The sequence below is a fragment of the Polistes canadensis genome, unplaced genomic scaffold (genome assembly GCF_001313835.1).
Source record: "Polistes canadensis isolate GaletaPanama2010 unplaced genomic scaffold, ASM131383v1 scaffold_190, whole genome shotgun sequence".
In the NCBI taxonomy this organism is placed as follows: domain Eukaryota; kingdom Metazoa; phylum Arthropoda; class Insecta; order Hymenoptera; family Vespidae; genus Polistes; species Polistes canadensis.
Window position 1 is genome coordinate 98,255 of NW_014569737.1, and position 14,879 is coordinate 113,133.

The 14,879-nt window shown below is 28.5% G+C and overlaps 1 protein-coding gene across 10 annotated transcripts in view; it reads right to left on the reverse strand.

Moving 5' to 3' along the window:
- LOC106789558 (retinoic acid receptor RXR) overlaps window positions 1-14,879 on the reverse strand; it is a 51,246-nt gene that overhangs the window by 14,909 nt on the left and 21,458 nt on the right. For 5 of the 10 annotated variants that reach the window (XM_014753878.1, XM_014753879.1, XM_014753874.1 and 2 more), the window contains exon 2: window positions 13,195-13,761. The exons of 2 other annotated variants lie outside the window; for them this stretch is intronic. In XM_014753878.1, the coding sequence (XP_014609364.1) occupies window positions 13,195-13,279 (85 nt within the window). In that variant the 5' untranslated portion in view covers window positions 13,280-13,761. Of the gene's footprint in view, window positions 1-13,194; window positions 13,762-13,880; window positions 13,941-14,879 lie in introns of all 10 variants that reach the window. 3 more of the 10 variants (XM_014753873.1, XM_014753876.1, XM_014753875.1) reach the window with 3 other exon arrangements.

The following is a 14,879-nucleotide window of genomic DNA, read 5'->3' on the forward strand; positions in this document are numbered from 1 at the left end:
CGGTGGTATACCACATCTTCCTTCTCTCTCTCTTTCTCTCTCACTCTTTTTCCTTTTCTTTTCTTTCATTTTTCTTTCATTTCAAATCATTTTCTTTTTTCTTCATCATAAATGTATAGATTTCAATCGTAGGTAATCGTCGAGAAGTGATCATTAAACTACGTCATCGTCAACATTAAATAATCCATCATCATCGAGACAAGTCGACGCCATTTTGGTTCTTATAGAATTATCGACCTACACGTAATAATACTTGAGAGTTCAGGTTCATTCTAATCAAAATCATTAGCAAGTTTAATGTTAGCAATTACATTTTTTATATTATGTTACATTGATGAGATGTGTCATGGTTAATTATATATATTTGTTTTTTTATTTTTAGATAAAATCGATATATATATATTTATTAATATTGGATTTTATTTGATTCGGAGAGTGATACGCGCGAGTTATATTATATTATGTTTTATGTGAAATATTCGGAAGATTTAAAAGGATATTTGTGATAATTTCACAACTAGATAAATGATTTTTCAATGATCGACGTTACATACCGCGGACAGGACTTTTTACGATGGTGACGTCACCGTCTGACAATTTGAACGCTCTTCCGAAACTGAAAACCAGTTTCCCGCGCTGAGAGTAGCTCTGATCTCTCTCTATCTCTCTCTCTCTCTCCCTTATTTTTTTTTCCTTCCTTTTTGAATGGGAGGAGGAGGAGGAGGATGAGGAGAACTAAACGTTTTTAAGACCATAACCAAGCCGCCATAGAACTCTTCAATGATCTCGAACTCTCATCATGATCATGTAAACGAGAGTTTACGTACCTCTTTTATGATTCTTACTATGTAATATCATTTTGTGTATGTTTTTTTTTCTTCTAAATATGCTATCTTTATTTTTACGACTCGTGTAAGTGCATTTTTTATTTTTTTTTTACGATTATTAATTATTTCATTCAATTTGTAACAACGATTGACATTTATATCCCCTAAAAGATTATTCGTTTAAATAGATTGTGTTTTTTTCTGTGTACAATATATTTTTATATATTTTACGTTAAACTTTTTGTTTTTTTTTTGTATTCTGTCAAATAGCAAAAATTATTTCAAGATTGATAGACGCGTATAATTTCTTTTTTATCACAATTTTTTAAATTTATTTTACACCAAAAGATTTACGAGAAATTCTGTCGTATCTTTTCGTATTTAAAGATACGTGGGTCTTCCAATCCGAGAATCGCACAATTTATTTTTTGATTTAAAATATTTATACATGTGTTTAGCTTTTATTTATATTTTAAATAAATTATTTTTTTTTTTTTACTGTAGAGAAAAGATTTATAAGACTTTGCGTCATCTTTAGATTTAAGGAATGCATGATTTTTAGATCACAGTTTCTTCTTTCACTGAAATATATGGGTACACGACAAATATATATATATATATTATTTTTTTTTGTTCTTAGAGCGATAAAGTTCTCAAGAGTTTTCTGCACGCCACTGCCACCGGATACACACCGATACTTACACAGAGAAAACTCTTAACGATCGTTGCATGTGCAACCCACGCAAAAGAACGCACGTACACAGACTGAACGTACGAAAATAGTGGCTGTCCCTGGCGTCCTGAGTCCTTGAAGGCATATACTTCAAGGAAACCGTCAGGATTTCAGACCTCTCTCGATAAAACCCGAATGAGCCTGGGAAAAAGCTCGTTATGTTAAAATAATCGATGACGTTCGGATACTATTTCGATAGAAATTTTTTTCATAATTTTTTCGTACCAAAAAAAAAAAACAAAATGCAGAATTTTTTTTCACATACCTCGTATTTGTAATTATTCAAAATGTTAATTATGACAAAATTGTATAATTTCAATCATGATCTAACAATTTTCAATGTCATCTATAATATTACCCATCACTTTCATACAAATACATTTTCCATCTGAACGTTTGCATACATTAATTCATAACAATTAATTGTTTCACAAAAACATTAAAAAGCAGAACAATAATGTCAAGGAGTTCAAGAAAGACTAAGCAACATTTCATAATCGTCATTTTTAAACGAGCTAAATCAAATCCCTTTAAATTAAATCCAATTCATAATATAATCAATTATAATTTAACAAACATTGAACTTCACATAAAAAACATTGATAATATCTATAATTGTACAATATTAACATACAAAGGGGCAGAGAAAAAAGAAAAAAAGAAAACCACAAAGAAACCACATTTTCATTTATCTTAAAGCGTACGTTAATTTCAAGGTCTCTTAAATTAGTTCGTTAAAAAAAAAAAAAAAAAAAAAAAAAAAAAAAAAAAAAAAAAGAAAAAAAGAAAAAACGTATGTACAATCCTCGATAAAAAATAAACGTGATTGGAGAGAATTTAAACGTAATATTATACGCACACATATATATATAAATATATATACATATATATACACGTAGTTGAACTCGTCCAGCTCGTTTTAAGCGATCGATGAAGCAAGTATACACACATTGGAGTTAGGAACATATATTGGAACGGGGCAAGAGCGTAGTATAGTTACGGCCCTGAAAGTGCAGAGGAGGCCGATCTATATGCAGCTGTACTTTATATAGAGCAGCGTGCCATGCACAGGGCAACTTGCTCTGCTACCCGGGTCACCGGGAGAAGGTCACGAGGTCGCGATTTCATCCTGCTGGTTGCACTTACAACTACGGACGACCACGACCACGAAGAAGACGAGGACGTTGTGTAGCCACGTGGGCGTTTAACTGCATAGTTCTCTTTAGCTATCTTTCTTTATCATGCTACGCATATACACACATACATACATGTGTGTATATTTATATTGTTAGTATACCTTTTCCTATATTACATGTTTCTATTTTTCTCATGTATACTGTTAAAATGTACATTTATCTATCTTTCTCTCATTCTCTCTTATTTACCACAATGTTTTACTACACACATATATATATATATTGTGTTTTTTAGTATAGATTTTCCTATCGCATGTTTCTCTATTTCTTTTTGATACTACACAATTTTTTTGTACATATACACTTGGATAATATAGATTTTTCAGTCGTGTTTCTTGTGTCTCTCTCTTTCTCTCTTTCTATCTATATTTCTTTCTCTTATCTTTCTTATGCTACATATTATTACACATAGAGTATCAATTATGTGTTTCTCTCTTTTACTTCTTCTTTCTCTTTCTTATACTATACACTGTTTTACATATAAACTGTTAGTGTAAATTTTCCTATCGTATGTTTCTCTCTCTCTCTCTCTCTCTCTCTTTCTCTCTTTCTCTTTCTATATCTATCTTCCTTTCTCATGGTACATATTATTTTATGTATATTGTTAGTATAGATTTTCCTATCATGTTTCTCTCTCTCTCTCTTTTTCTCTTTTTCATTCTATACACTATTCCATATACAATGTTAGTATATCTTTTCATATCATATATTTTACTCTCTTTCTCTCTTTTTATCTTAATGTTATTTTTCTCTTTTTTCTTCATGCTACACGTTGTCACATATACACTGTCAGTGTTTGATTTTTCAATCTCTCTTTCTCTCTCTCTCTCTCTCTCTCTCTCCCTCTCTCTCTCTCTCTCTCTCTCTCTCTCATTTAACATACTATTCCATATATAAATATTGTTAGTGTTCCATTTACTCTATAATTTTTCTATCTTTTTTTCATGTTACAATGTTACATATGCATCTTGTATATACTGTTGTTAGCATATTCATGCACTCCGACATAAAACATTCTATTTCTCCTTTCTTATGTTTCCATAATCACAATCTGAAGAATAAATTAACATAGTATATAAATGTCCTTGCACGTTGCACGTCAATATCAGGGCGAAGGTCGTTGGGGCTCGTGATTTCAAACAGGTAGACTAGATTGGGGGGTGGGGCAGAGGGGACGACGACAGTAATATTAGTGGTGGTTGGTTGATGGTTAAACGCGTTGCAGATTACAGGTGCAACCAAGCAACCGTGTTTGAAATGTCAACCACAAGTTTATATATTTTTTTTTTATTGTGTAATATAAAAAAAAAATAAACAAAAAAGATAAAATAAAAATAAGGCGGAAAGATTTTTTTCACAGTTTTAATTATAATAAATTTTTAAGGTTGAATAATAGAGAGAGAGAATTAGGAACTTTGATAAAATTAAGGAAATGACAATGAATGCCACGTAACAATGTTTAGAACGTAACATGTGTTTTACCCATGTGCTCGTGTACAATAAGACACACAGTATGATGATACCCATGTACAGAATCACGTTTCACGTTCTGACACGTGCAGAAAATTCTCATAAGATTTTTCTATCAACCAAAGAGAGAATATCTAACATGTTTTTCAAGTGAAACATTTTTAGACTATGGTAACGATGAAATTTTATGAAATGGTATGAAAAGAGAAATAAATAAAAAGAGAGAGAGAGAGGGTGAAATAAAACCTAAATTTGATCGACAGTTGAACGAGATTATAAAAAGTTCTAATCTTAGTTTTGTAGTGTATGTGTGTGTGTTTGTCGATCGATAATTATTGCAAGATGCGTTTGGTTATGATTGGGAGATGTAACATATCTTAAATGTTGTTAATTAATCAAAAAAAATGTATATTGTTGTCTAAAAGCACAAAGTATATGTTCGATGCACCCATTTTCTTCAAAATCCACCGTTAGACTGGCACGTTGTCTTCTATGAAAGTTCTTTTGTTAAATGTTGTTTATATGACTTTTCGAAAGTCGTGCATGTGTATACGGGAATAATATTCATAATAAATAGAATTTTCTTTTATGGAAAGTCATATAAACAATATTTAATAAAAGTACTTTCATAGGGGACAAACGAGTCAGTTTATTGTTTGATTTCGAGGAGGATGGTACATTAGATCTTGTACTCAGTGTTTTTAATCTACAATATACATTTTCTTTAATTAATTAACAATTATTTAAGGTATGTAGAATGCTCTAATATATTTTATTAATATTATGGATTGTTTAAACCAACAATACATTTGTTTTTATATTTCTGGTCAGTGATGAATTTCAGTCGAAAATTTGCATCTAATAAAATATCATATCGAAATTGTTTATACGAAGTATATGTTATTTTGAAACATTTAAATAACAGTAAAGACAAATTGTTAGACATGGAAAAACAACACGTATTCCTCTTGTTTTATCAATATGTATAATTTAAATATCGACATTTTTTGTACATTATTTTCGTATTTGTTTAATTCATAATATAAAGCTTTCAAGTGTTAAACTCGTTAAACAACTAATTAAGGTATATTATTAATGTATTTATTTCTAAATTTTGTTCATCCTAAGCAAACTATATCAAAAATTTTCAAGTAAAAATTTAGTAAGCGTAATGGTGTACGATTTTAATGAACACTCACTGTATATATGAATCAATTGATTATTTTCCACATGATAATAATAAGTTTCACTTCTATTATACACGGTGGCCACGTACGTTCTCATTTTTCTCTTTTTATTGATATTCTTAAAAGAAATTTTGTTGTTATTTTTAAAACAAAATTTTTTCTCATATATTCTAAAGTAAAATAATGATTATGGTCAATAGTTTCGTCGTTGGCGTGAAATTTGTGTATTGCAATTTATTTTTATTAAGATAAAAAACATTTTTCTCACAGATATAGATTGAGTACAAGATTCTTGCAAGTATTTTAAGTATGTTTTATTTTAGCACGAACTTTTTATATTATATTTATAGTACGTTCTCACTTTATCTCTCGTTATTATGTTATACTTGAGAATATTTTTTATTATCTTATTACAACTAGTTTCGTTATGGGAATCAAGCTCTCTCATTAAATTCAAAATAATTTCGCTACAAACATTAAACCTTAATATACATGTATATGCAACAACTAGTCTTATCGGTAAATATGTTTATTAATCAGTTCACAGAACCTTTTTTATTTCTTTTTCCTTTTCTTTTTTAATAGCATATAAATCAAGGTTATCAAGTTGTTTGTAAAAGAGTCGATTATGATCATTATAATAATAACCGAAAATGTTTTAAATTTATTTACGAAAACTTTATAATAATTTTATTACAAAAAGTTAAATAATTACATTTAAAGTAAATATTAATCTTTGACGTAAAACGCGAGATTGTATTATTATATTATAATAATAATTAATTTTTAACGAATTTCACACACAATATTTGGTATAACAAAATTACTCGAGTCAAAAAAAAAAACATTCTTTTAAATTATATTTAAAGCATATTAATTTATTTTCTTGTATTAATATCTTCAACGTTAACGTATAATACACATTTTATTTTCAATTACATTTATTATTAAAATAATGAATTTTTAGATAAAGAGGTGTTAATTAAAATATCTTTTTAATATATATATATATATATATATATACATGACTGGGGTATGGAAAAATAATTTATAATAATATCTATAAAAAAAGTAATAATCAATGGAAGAGAATGAACTTTAATCTTTGGTGTGAACGTGACTTAAGACATGCAATCTAAAGATGTTGGTTGTTAACATGTCGAGGCAGAATTCCAGGCGTTTCGTTACGTCAACGAAACAATGCAAAGGCCGCGATTGTCAGGGTGAAAGACGGTGATATTAGTGGAAGAGCTTACGGTTGAGTAGTCGCACGTGCGCACATTGCACGCGAGCACGTTCTCGGGATCTTAATGCTTAAGTAAGTAAGTAAGTAAGTAAGTAAGTAAGTAAATGTTAGTAAGTATGAAAATATAGTAGTAAGTACGCATATATATGTACATATACATTCTCGTATTCGCGTAATAGACATATCTTTAATCGGTCACTAGCCACGATACACGATCCTCTACCAACGTGACTATAATAAACTATCACTTCCTGTAAAATGTTGTAAGTGTTTACTTTTGTATTCTAACATCATCAACACCATACACACATATTATATTCATATATGTAAGAAGTATCAATTTAATAAATGTGTTTATACATTTGTAAGAAGATTACGCGCATGGAAATAACTATAACAGATAATATTATAATGAAAATATAATATTGTATCAAATTTTATATAACATATTAAATATTTAATTTTGTAATTATTTTTGTTATTTAAAAAATCATTCGCGTAAGTATTTAGAAAATATAAACAATTTTAAATATATACATTTTCATTTTCATTACTCAATTATGAGATTTGTGTGCATGTGGGTGATGCTCACGTGTATGTGTGCTCAGATAGAGAATTATATTTATTTCTATTAATATAAAAAATAGAAAATAATACATAACTGTACCTTCTACGGTTATATCGAGAGTATCGTAGATACATCGGCATACAAAATTCGTACATAAATTAAATATATGCACCTAGATAAAATTAGATGAATTATTTTATCAACGAGAGATAAGGAAAAATTATAATAGAATCAAATGGATAATAAAAATAGAAAAAATAAAAAAATATGAATATTGTATAGAACATTATTAATATAAGTCTCAAGGGGAATTTTGGACGGTTGTTAAATCTTACTTGGGATTCATCATGAAGTCCCAAGTAAGGGACGAAACGTACAACTGGTTCAAAATAAATTGTTCATAAGATTTAACAACCGTCCAAAATTCCCTTTGAGACTTATATTAATAATATTTATTTCTGGACAAGAATATTGATAATTAAATTGTATAGAACGTTAATCCATTTAGGATTGTTTTTATCATTTACATATATATATACATATATATATATATATTCTTTAAATACACGTGTATCAGAGATATTACACCTTCAATGCTAAACTCGTTTTCCATAATTTCATCATTTTCTCTCTGCTCTTCTTTCTCTCGGTGTGTCTGTGTATGTGTGTGTGTGTGTGTGTGACAAGCAACAAGGGGAGATAACAAAATATAACGAACGTCATTTCTGTCGCACAACGAAAGTTAAAAAGATAGAAAAAAAAGAGAAAGAGAGAGAGTGTGAGAGAGAGAGAGAGAGAGAGAGAGAGAGAGAGAGAAGGATAGAAGAAGAGTTAGGAGTGTGTTAGAAAAGGAGGGGGGTGGTACGTAAAGAAAGATTGAACGTGTGCGAATGTAATTCAGTACAAGGCATCGTCGTGTCGTCATACACACAAGATATACATACACATAAACACATCTAACATTGTAGTGAACAAGTAACATATGTATATAATATATATGTAGAGAAGTATATATGTGAAACACTTCACGGCTCGTTCACATTGGTGCCAAGGTTGAGCTCGAATGATTTCATTGGTCGAAGCACCGACATAGTACACACCAACTTCCAAATATATATGTATTTATAAACACACTCACACCCACATATATATATATATATATATATATATACGCATACTAATATAAGTGTTAGATATTTATGCATGTGTGTATGTATGTGGGAAAATAGAGAGAGAAAGAGATAAAAGAAGAAGAAGAAGAAGAAGAAGAGTACAAACAGATACGCGAATCGTTTCTTTCCCACGTGGGTGTGGTGCAGTTTCTGTACGTATGTATACGTATCTATATAAGTGTTATGGTTTGTTGCGTGTACCTATTACGGTCTAGAGTCTAGACTAATATAAACGAATAGTGTTACTAGAGAACAATTTGTAAAAAGGATGAATCGCATTCATTATCTCACTCATTTCGTATGTAGAAATGAATTCTTTCTGTCTCACTTTTATTCTCTTTCATTGTAAATCGTATTCGTAGGTGATAATAATTGACGTAGAAGGTGTTACATAAAGTAGAAAGAATAAAGGAGAGTAAATGATAGAGAAACAGGGAGAATTAATGAATAATGTTTAATCTTTTTTTCTTACTTTTGAAATAATATTATTTACGCGTGATAGAGATCATTTAGATTATTTTCGATGTATCAAAAATTCATCACAAAAAATTGTAATAGAATTTATTTTTCTTAATTTTCTATACGATCGATTTTAATTGTCATGTTTTTTTTGAAACATCGATACTGATCAAATGATGTTTATTTTTTTGTTCTTACGAATAATTCTACTTTACAGTATAATAAATTATATAGATTATTTTTAAATTATCAATATCTCTACCACAACACAATAGAATAATATATATAATAATTAAATTATAATGAAAGAAAAAAAAACCTATATATATATAGTGAAGTATAATAGCACATAATATATAATCCTATAACTAGTTTTATTATGAATAAAAAGGAAACGAGATACGATAATGACACTAGCGTCTAAACGTCACTACTCTATCGTCACATGGATCGATGCACAGATGTAATTTACCTAAAGGTGTGCTTCTATAAGATGTAAGTATGTAGACGTAATTTAACTAAAGGTCTGTGTGTGTGTGTGTAAAAAGGATCGATAAGTTTATTCTTCGAAGCGATCAACATCGTTTATCGTTGACGATCGAGATGACGCGAAAGAACATTCATCTTTCTTTAGTCTTTCATGACATACAACATGTAGTATCTAGCATATACGTATAACATATACGACAATGAATAACCGTTAAAAATATATAAACGTCAAATGAGAATGATCGATTGTTACACGTTTGATATTGTTACGCGATAACTTTAACTTTCACGCGACTATCACGAACGATTATAAGTACACAACGTTCACGATCATAATTATATTTTTTATTATTTTTATTATTATTATTATTAATACTGAAGAAGATATGCGTTTATGTTTGATCTTTAACACGCGTGTGTACCAAAAGTAATTCTAATTTTTCTTTTTATAGTGTAATATTAACACATAAATGCAAACTTTTGCGTAATATAATTTATTTATTAGACAGTTTTATCGAATTAATTAGATTTAAGATCGTTTATATATTTTTATATTGCTGTTTTTAATTTTTTTTTTTTTTATGAAATTAAGAGATTGGATTGATGTGTTATTTCATAAATTAAAATATAATTCGATCTATGAATATCGTTTTGTAAATTCTCTTTACAAAAATACATTCAACAGAATTTATATAAAATTTATAATATATTACACTGTACTACTAAGTATGTTTGTTAATTATTTTCATATAAAGTGAGAGAGATAGAAATAATATATCATTTAATATAAAATTTCAATATCTATCATTATCTCTCTCTCTCTTACCGTAAATACTATTTAATTAATTCTATACAAATATAATACAAAATAATGTATACACACTTGTTAGTATATATAACAAAATCTTTTACTTAATAACCGTAACCATAGTAATGATTTTTTGTTTTTATAACACTTTACTTGATTAGATTCGTTTAAAAGATTTTTAATTAAGCTCTGAAATTTCTTACACAACATTAGAATATTACAAATCGCGCAAATAATGGAGGAAGAGAAAGAAAACAGAGAAGTAGAAAAAAGTAAGAAGTACAAAAAAAGAAAAAAAAAAAAAAAAAAAAAAAAAAAAAAAAAAAAATCGAGTAAGTAACTTTACCATCGCAGAAAGAGTCACGGAGTTGACGCGCGTGTTGTAAAGCAATATAGGTGCGAGATAAGGCACGAAAAGGCTCATAAATCGTAGCTTGCTTGGGTGCAGATAAGGAGGCGCATTAGCGTGACCTTGGTTTTACCAACGCAACCAAGTATTCGTCTAAGAATGAAAAAGAGTAATACTTTTTTGTTTTTTTTATTAAAGCCACTCTGTTGCAGTTACTGTTATTGTTCCTGCTATTTTTAAAGTTCGCATTAACGATAAAAAGAAAACTTCAATTAAATAGAAAAATAGTATTCTAACTATTATTCACAAATTATATTGTTTCGTGCTTAAATAATTGATTTTCATATATGATACAAATACGTAGACGTATAAACATATATATACGTGTGTTAAAAAATACGAGAATGTATCAAATTGAACGACATAATTAAAATAATTTATTTCATCATATATATATTTCATATTTAATACAAATTATTTTAATATTTAATAAGTAATTTATTTCGCGTGTACCTTTTGAAATAATTTTGCAATTGTATATACAAAAATATATTATCGAACGATTTATTTATTAAATGAAATTTATTGAGTAACATATAATTGAGTAATCATCATAAAAAGAAACATTATAAACTCGAGTGCAATATTTCGTGCAAAGAATAATTCCGAAGTTATTGCATATACATATATACATAATATAATATATATATATATATACACCTAGACATTAAAGTGCTTTGCCCTGTAAATAAACAAACACGTTGTCCGTTATCAGTAGACCCGCAGAAACAATTCGGTGAGTCATTTTGAAACGAGGTGTCATCGTATAAAGAAGACAAATAAGTACACGTTTGTAATATTACCTCTAACACAATAAATAGAATTAAAAACCTTTCGATTTTCTCATTAAATTAAAAGGATAGAAGAAAGGATGATTAGAATGATTGAACTCATGATTTCATCTACTTATGTATTCATAAAAATCTTTCTTATTATTAGTAATCTACCAGGAAGTCATTAGCATGGAAATATTATTTTCTTCTCTCGTGCTTTTCATGTTTTTTTTTCTTTTCTTTTCTTTTCTTTTTGGTTTTTTTTTTCTTTACTGTTGTACATATACAGTGTGTCTCAAAAGGTTGGGACCAAACTTATACTACGTATTTATTCAGATTAAATAGATGAAAGAAATTCGTATAAATTTTGAACACCCTGTATGTATATACATACATAAACATTGGATATATGTAGATAAGCATGAGTTAACTAAACGAGGTGAGAAACAAGTACTATGAGAAAAGCCTTGGGAATTCCGCTAATCGTTTGTCTCGTATTAAAAAAGGTGTTAATTATTATTATTTGCGAGTATTCGCTATTCGAGTTCACCTTCGAGGTGTAGTATTTATTTATTATCTCAAACTAATACTCGCGAATTGGTACCAATGTTTTCTACGAACAAACGTGTTACTTTGAAATTTTAACATTTCATCATTTGTAGAAAAGAAAATATTTTAAGTAATAATTCTCTATTTATATTTTAAATATTAAAAATAATCATATTATATCATAAAATATAATTGTTAATATTGTTTAATTTTGAAATTCAAACAAAATATCGCGTGTTTAATTAGTGTGTGTTATGTTTATTTATTATATTAATATTATTTAATATGTTATCAAATATTGAATATTTCTCTCCAAATTACTTGTTACTCAAATAAGATATTTAAATTATGTATTTAAATATAATCAAGAAAATTCGTGTCGTTTCTAGGTGCTTCTATATCATTATTTATCTTTATTGATTAAAACGTCACGAACTTTCTCGATTATCTGACGTAATAATAATATGTAATATATTCTTCTTAAAATAATATCAAACAATCAAGAAAAGTTCGTGTGGGTTTTTAATAAACAGAGATAAACGATCAAATAAACTTCAAATCGGCACGAAACTTTTCTTTGTTTAACCAATACAAAACATATTTATTAGATTGTTTCGAAAGGAAATTTCGTTTATATTGCATCAAATTTTCGTTACTAATCGCGTTTAACGATACCCAAATTTACTTTAAACTACAAAATCATTTTACATTCTAATAACAGACATTTCAAACGTGATTTAAAAAACCTCGTTGCGTTTTGATACGTCAAGTAGAGTTTTCTTTTTCTTTGGCATCGCATCAAAAACGAAATATCTAAGTCACCATTCTATTTATTATTTTGCTTTTTTTTTTTTTATTATCGTGAATGTAATAATACGGTACAAGTGAGAAGAAAAATAATGAGCCTTTTTAAATGAACGCCAGTGTTAAAATGTATTTTTATGTGAAATTTCTTTCTGATAATTTTTAATAGATTCTTATTAATCGTATAAATATAAAAATAATATGAATATATATTTATATATAAATAAATTATATATAAATAATTTATATATAAATAAATATAAATGAAGTTGTATTTTAACAAATTTTATAATTCATCACGATCATTTTAAAACACTTTTTGGATTTTAACTATGAGAAAATCTACGATTTTATTTGCCATTGGAAAAAAAAAACGCCGAAATTACTTTTCGAACAATCTAATATATATTGTTTTCTAGCTCTTAGACTATTTAAAAGACAAAAAAAAAGAAGACAAAAAGAAAGAAAGAAAGAAAGAAACTATTGTAATATAATTGTACGTACAGGTATTACCACGAGCCCAATGTTGAGCTTGCGTTCCCTGGATAATGGCCGTCACGGACATCATAGGTTTCTCCTTTTTCATCATCTTGATGCTTCTTCTCTCCCAACACGTTTCTTTGCACGCTCTCTCACTTAAAAACACATACACACAGACACACGCACACCCTCTCGCAAATTCAACAACAAAAACAACAACAACAACACTTTTCCTTTTTCCTTTTAAACAATATCAACAGTCATACATTTTCCATATCTTTTTTATTTGCTTGTTTGAATTGTGTGTGTATGCGTGTTTTTTTTTCTGCTTTTGGTTTAATTTTACTTATTTCCTTTATCTTTATCTTTTTTTTTTTTCTTTCAAAGCACGTTTAATTTCTTCGACACCATCTCACCCACTCACATAAATTTGTTCACTATATTCTTTTGGTATCAATTTGGTATACGGATCATTAAACGGCACTGTTCTATAATCTCTTTGGTTCGTTCCTTAATACGATTAGTATTAATAATAATAATAATAATAATTAATTGCTATATTCGAGGTTTATCGTTTGTTAACAATTTTTTCTGTTAAACAAGAGAGATTTATTTTCTTTAAAAATTAAATAACAAATGAAAGGAACAAAATTGCGATGATAAATCTGACGAAACGTTCGAATAAGCTTAAGAGAAACGACCAAGCCCACCTAATTAGTCACGAGCATAAACGAGCTGGTAGCATAATCTTCATAGCGATCCTCCAACGTCTAGAAAGAAATAACTTAAGACCGTAAGATGACGATTAACCTTGGAGTTGGTTATACATATGTAATAGTACTTTAAAAGCGTTGGGTTAAACGTTCCAAAAGAAAATACAAAAATCAATACTAATAATAATAATAATAATAATAATAATAATAATAATAAAAGATAGTAGTGTTTATACATATGCACACTTAAAGATAGAACTTGGACGTATCTTTTGCTTTATTCGAATCAATTAACGTATCTTTAGATATTTCAACAGGTATTAAACGCCATGCTAATGATCAAATAATTTCCACCCTTTTCCACCCATCTCCCGTACCCCCTCCTTTTTTTCAATGTTATCTCGTTGAAACGTCGATTTAATTTATTAATTAAATTTCTCTCTCTTAAAAAAAAAAAAAAAAGAAAAAAGAACAAGAAAAAATACGAATACTCGTTTTAAATATTACAAGCAACACGCGTGCGTACACGCGTTTGTATTTATTCACGCTTTACGTGTGTGTTTGTGTGTATTAGTGTGCGTATGCTCTCGGAATGAATGGTATTCTCTGACTAGTCTTATGCTATGTGCAACAGTGTAGTTCGATGCGGATGTGCATAGAATAGAAAGAGTAAAAAAGACACACGTGAACGAACGTGAGCACCGATATAATTACCAGCTCTCGCATGTTACATAAGCATTGTTCTTTTACATTGACACGATCGTAAAGAAAGATAGAGTGAGAGAGAGAGAGAGAGAGGAGGAGGGAGAAGGGGAGAAGGAACTCGTCTTTCTCTCTCATTCTCATCTTCCCTTCCCCCCCCCCCAGTTGACACGTGCGAGTTTAACTTTTATCAATACGTTCTATGAACCATGCATTTTTCACTATAGTCTTGTATCATCTTTTTTTTCTTTTTTTTTTTTTATATATATATATATATATATATATATATATATA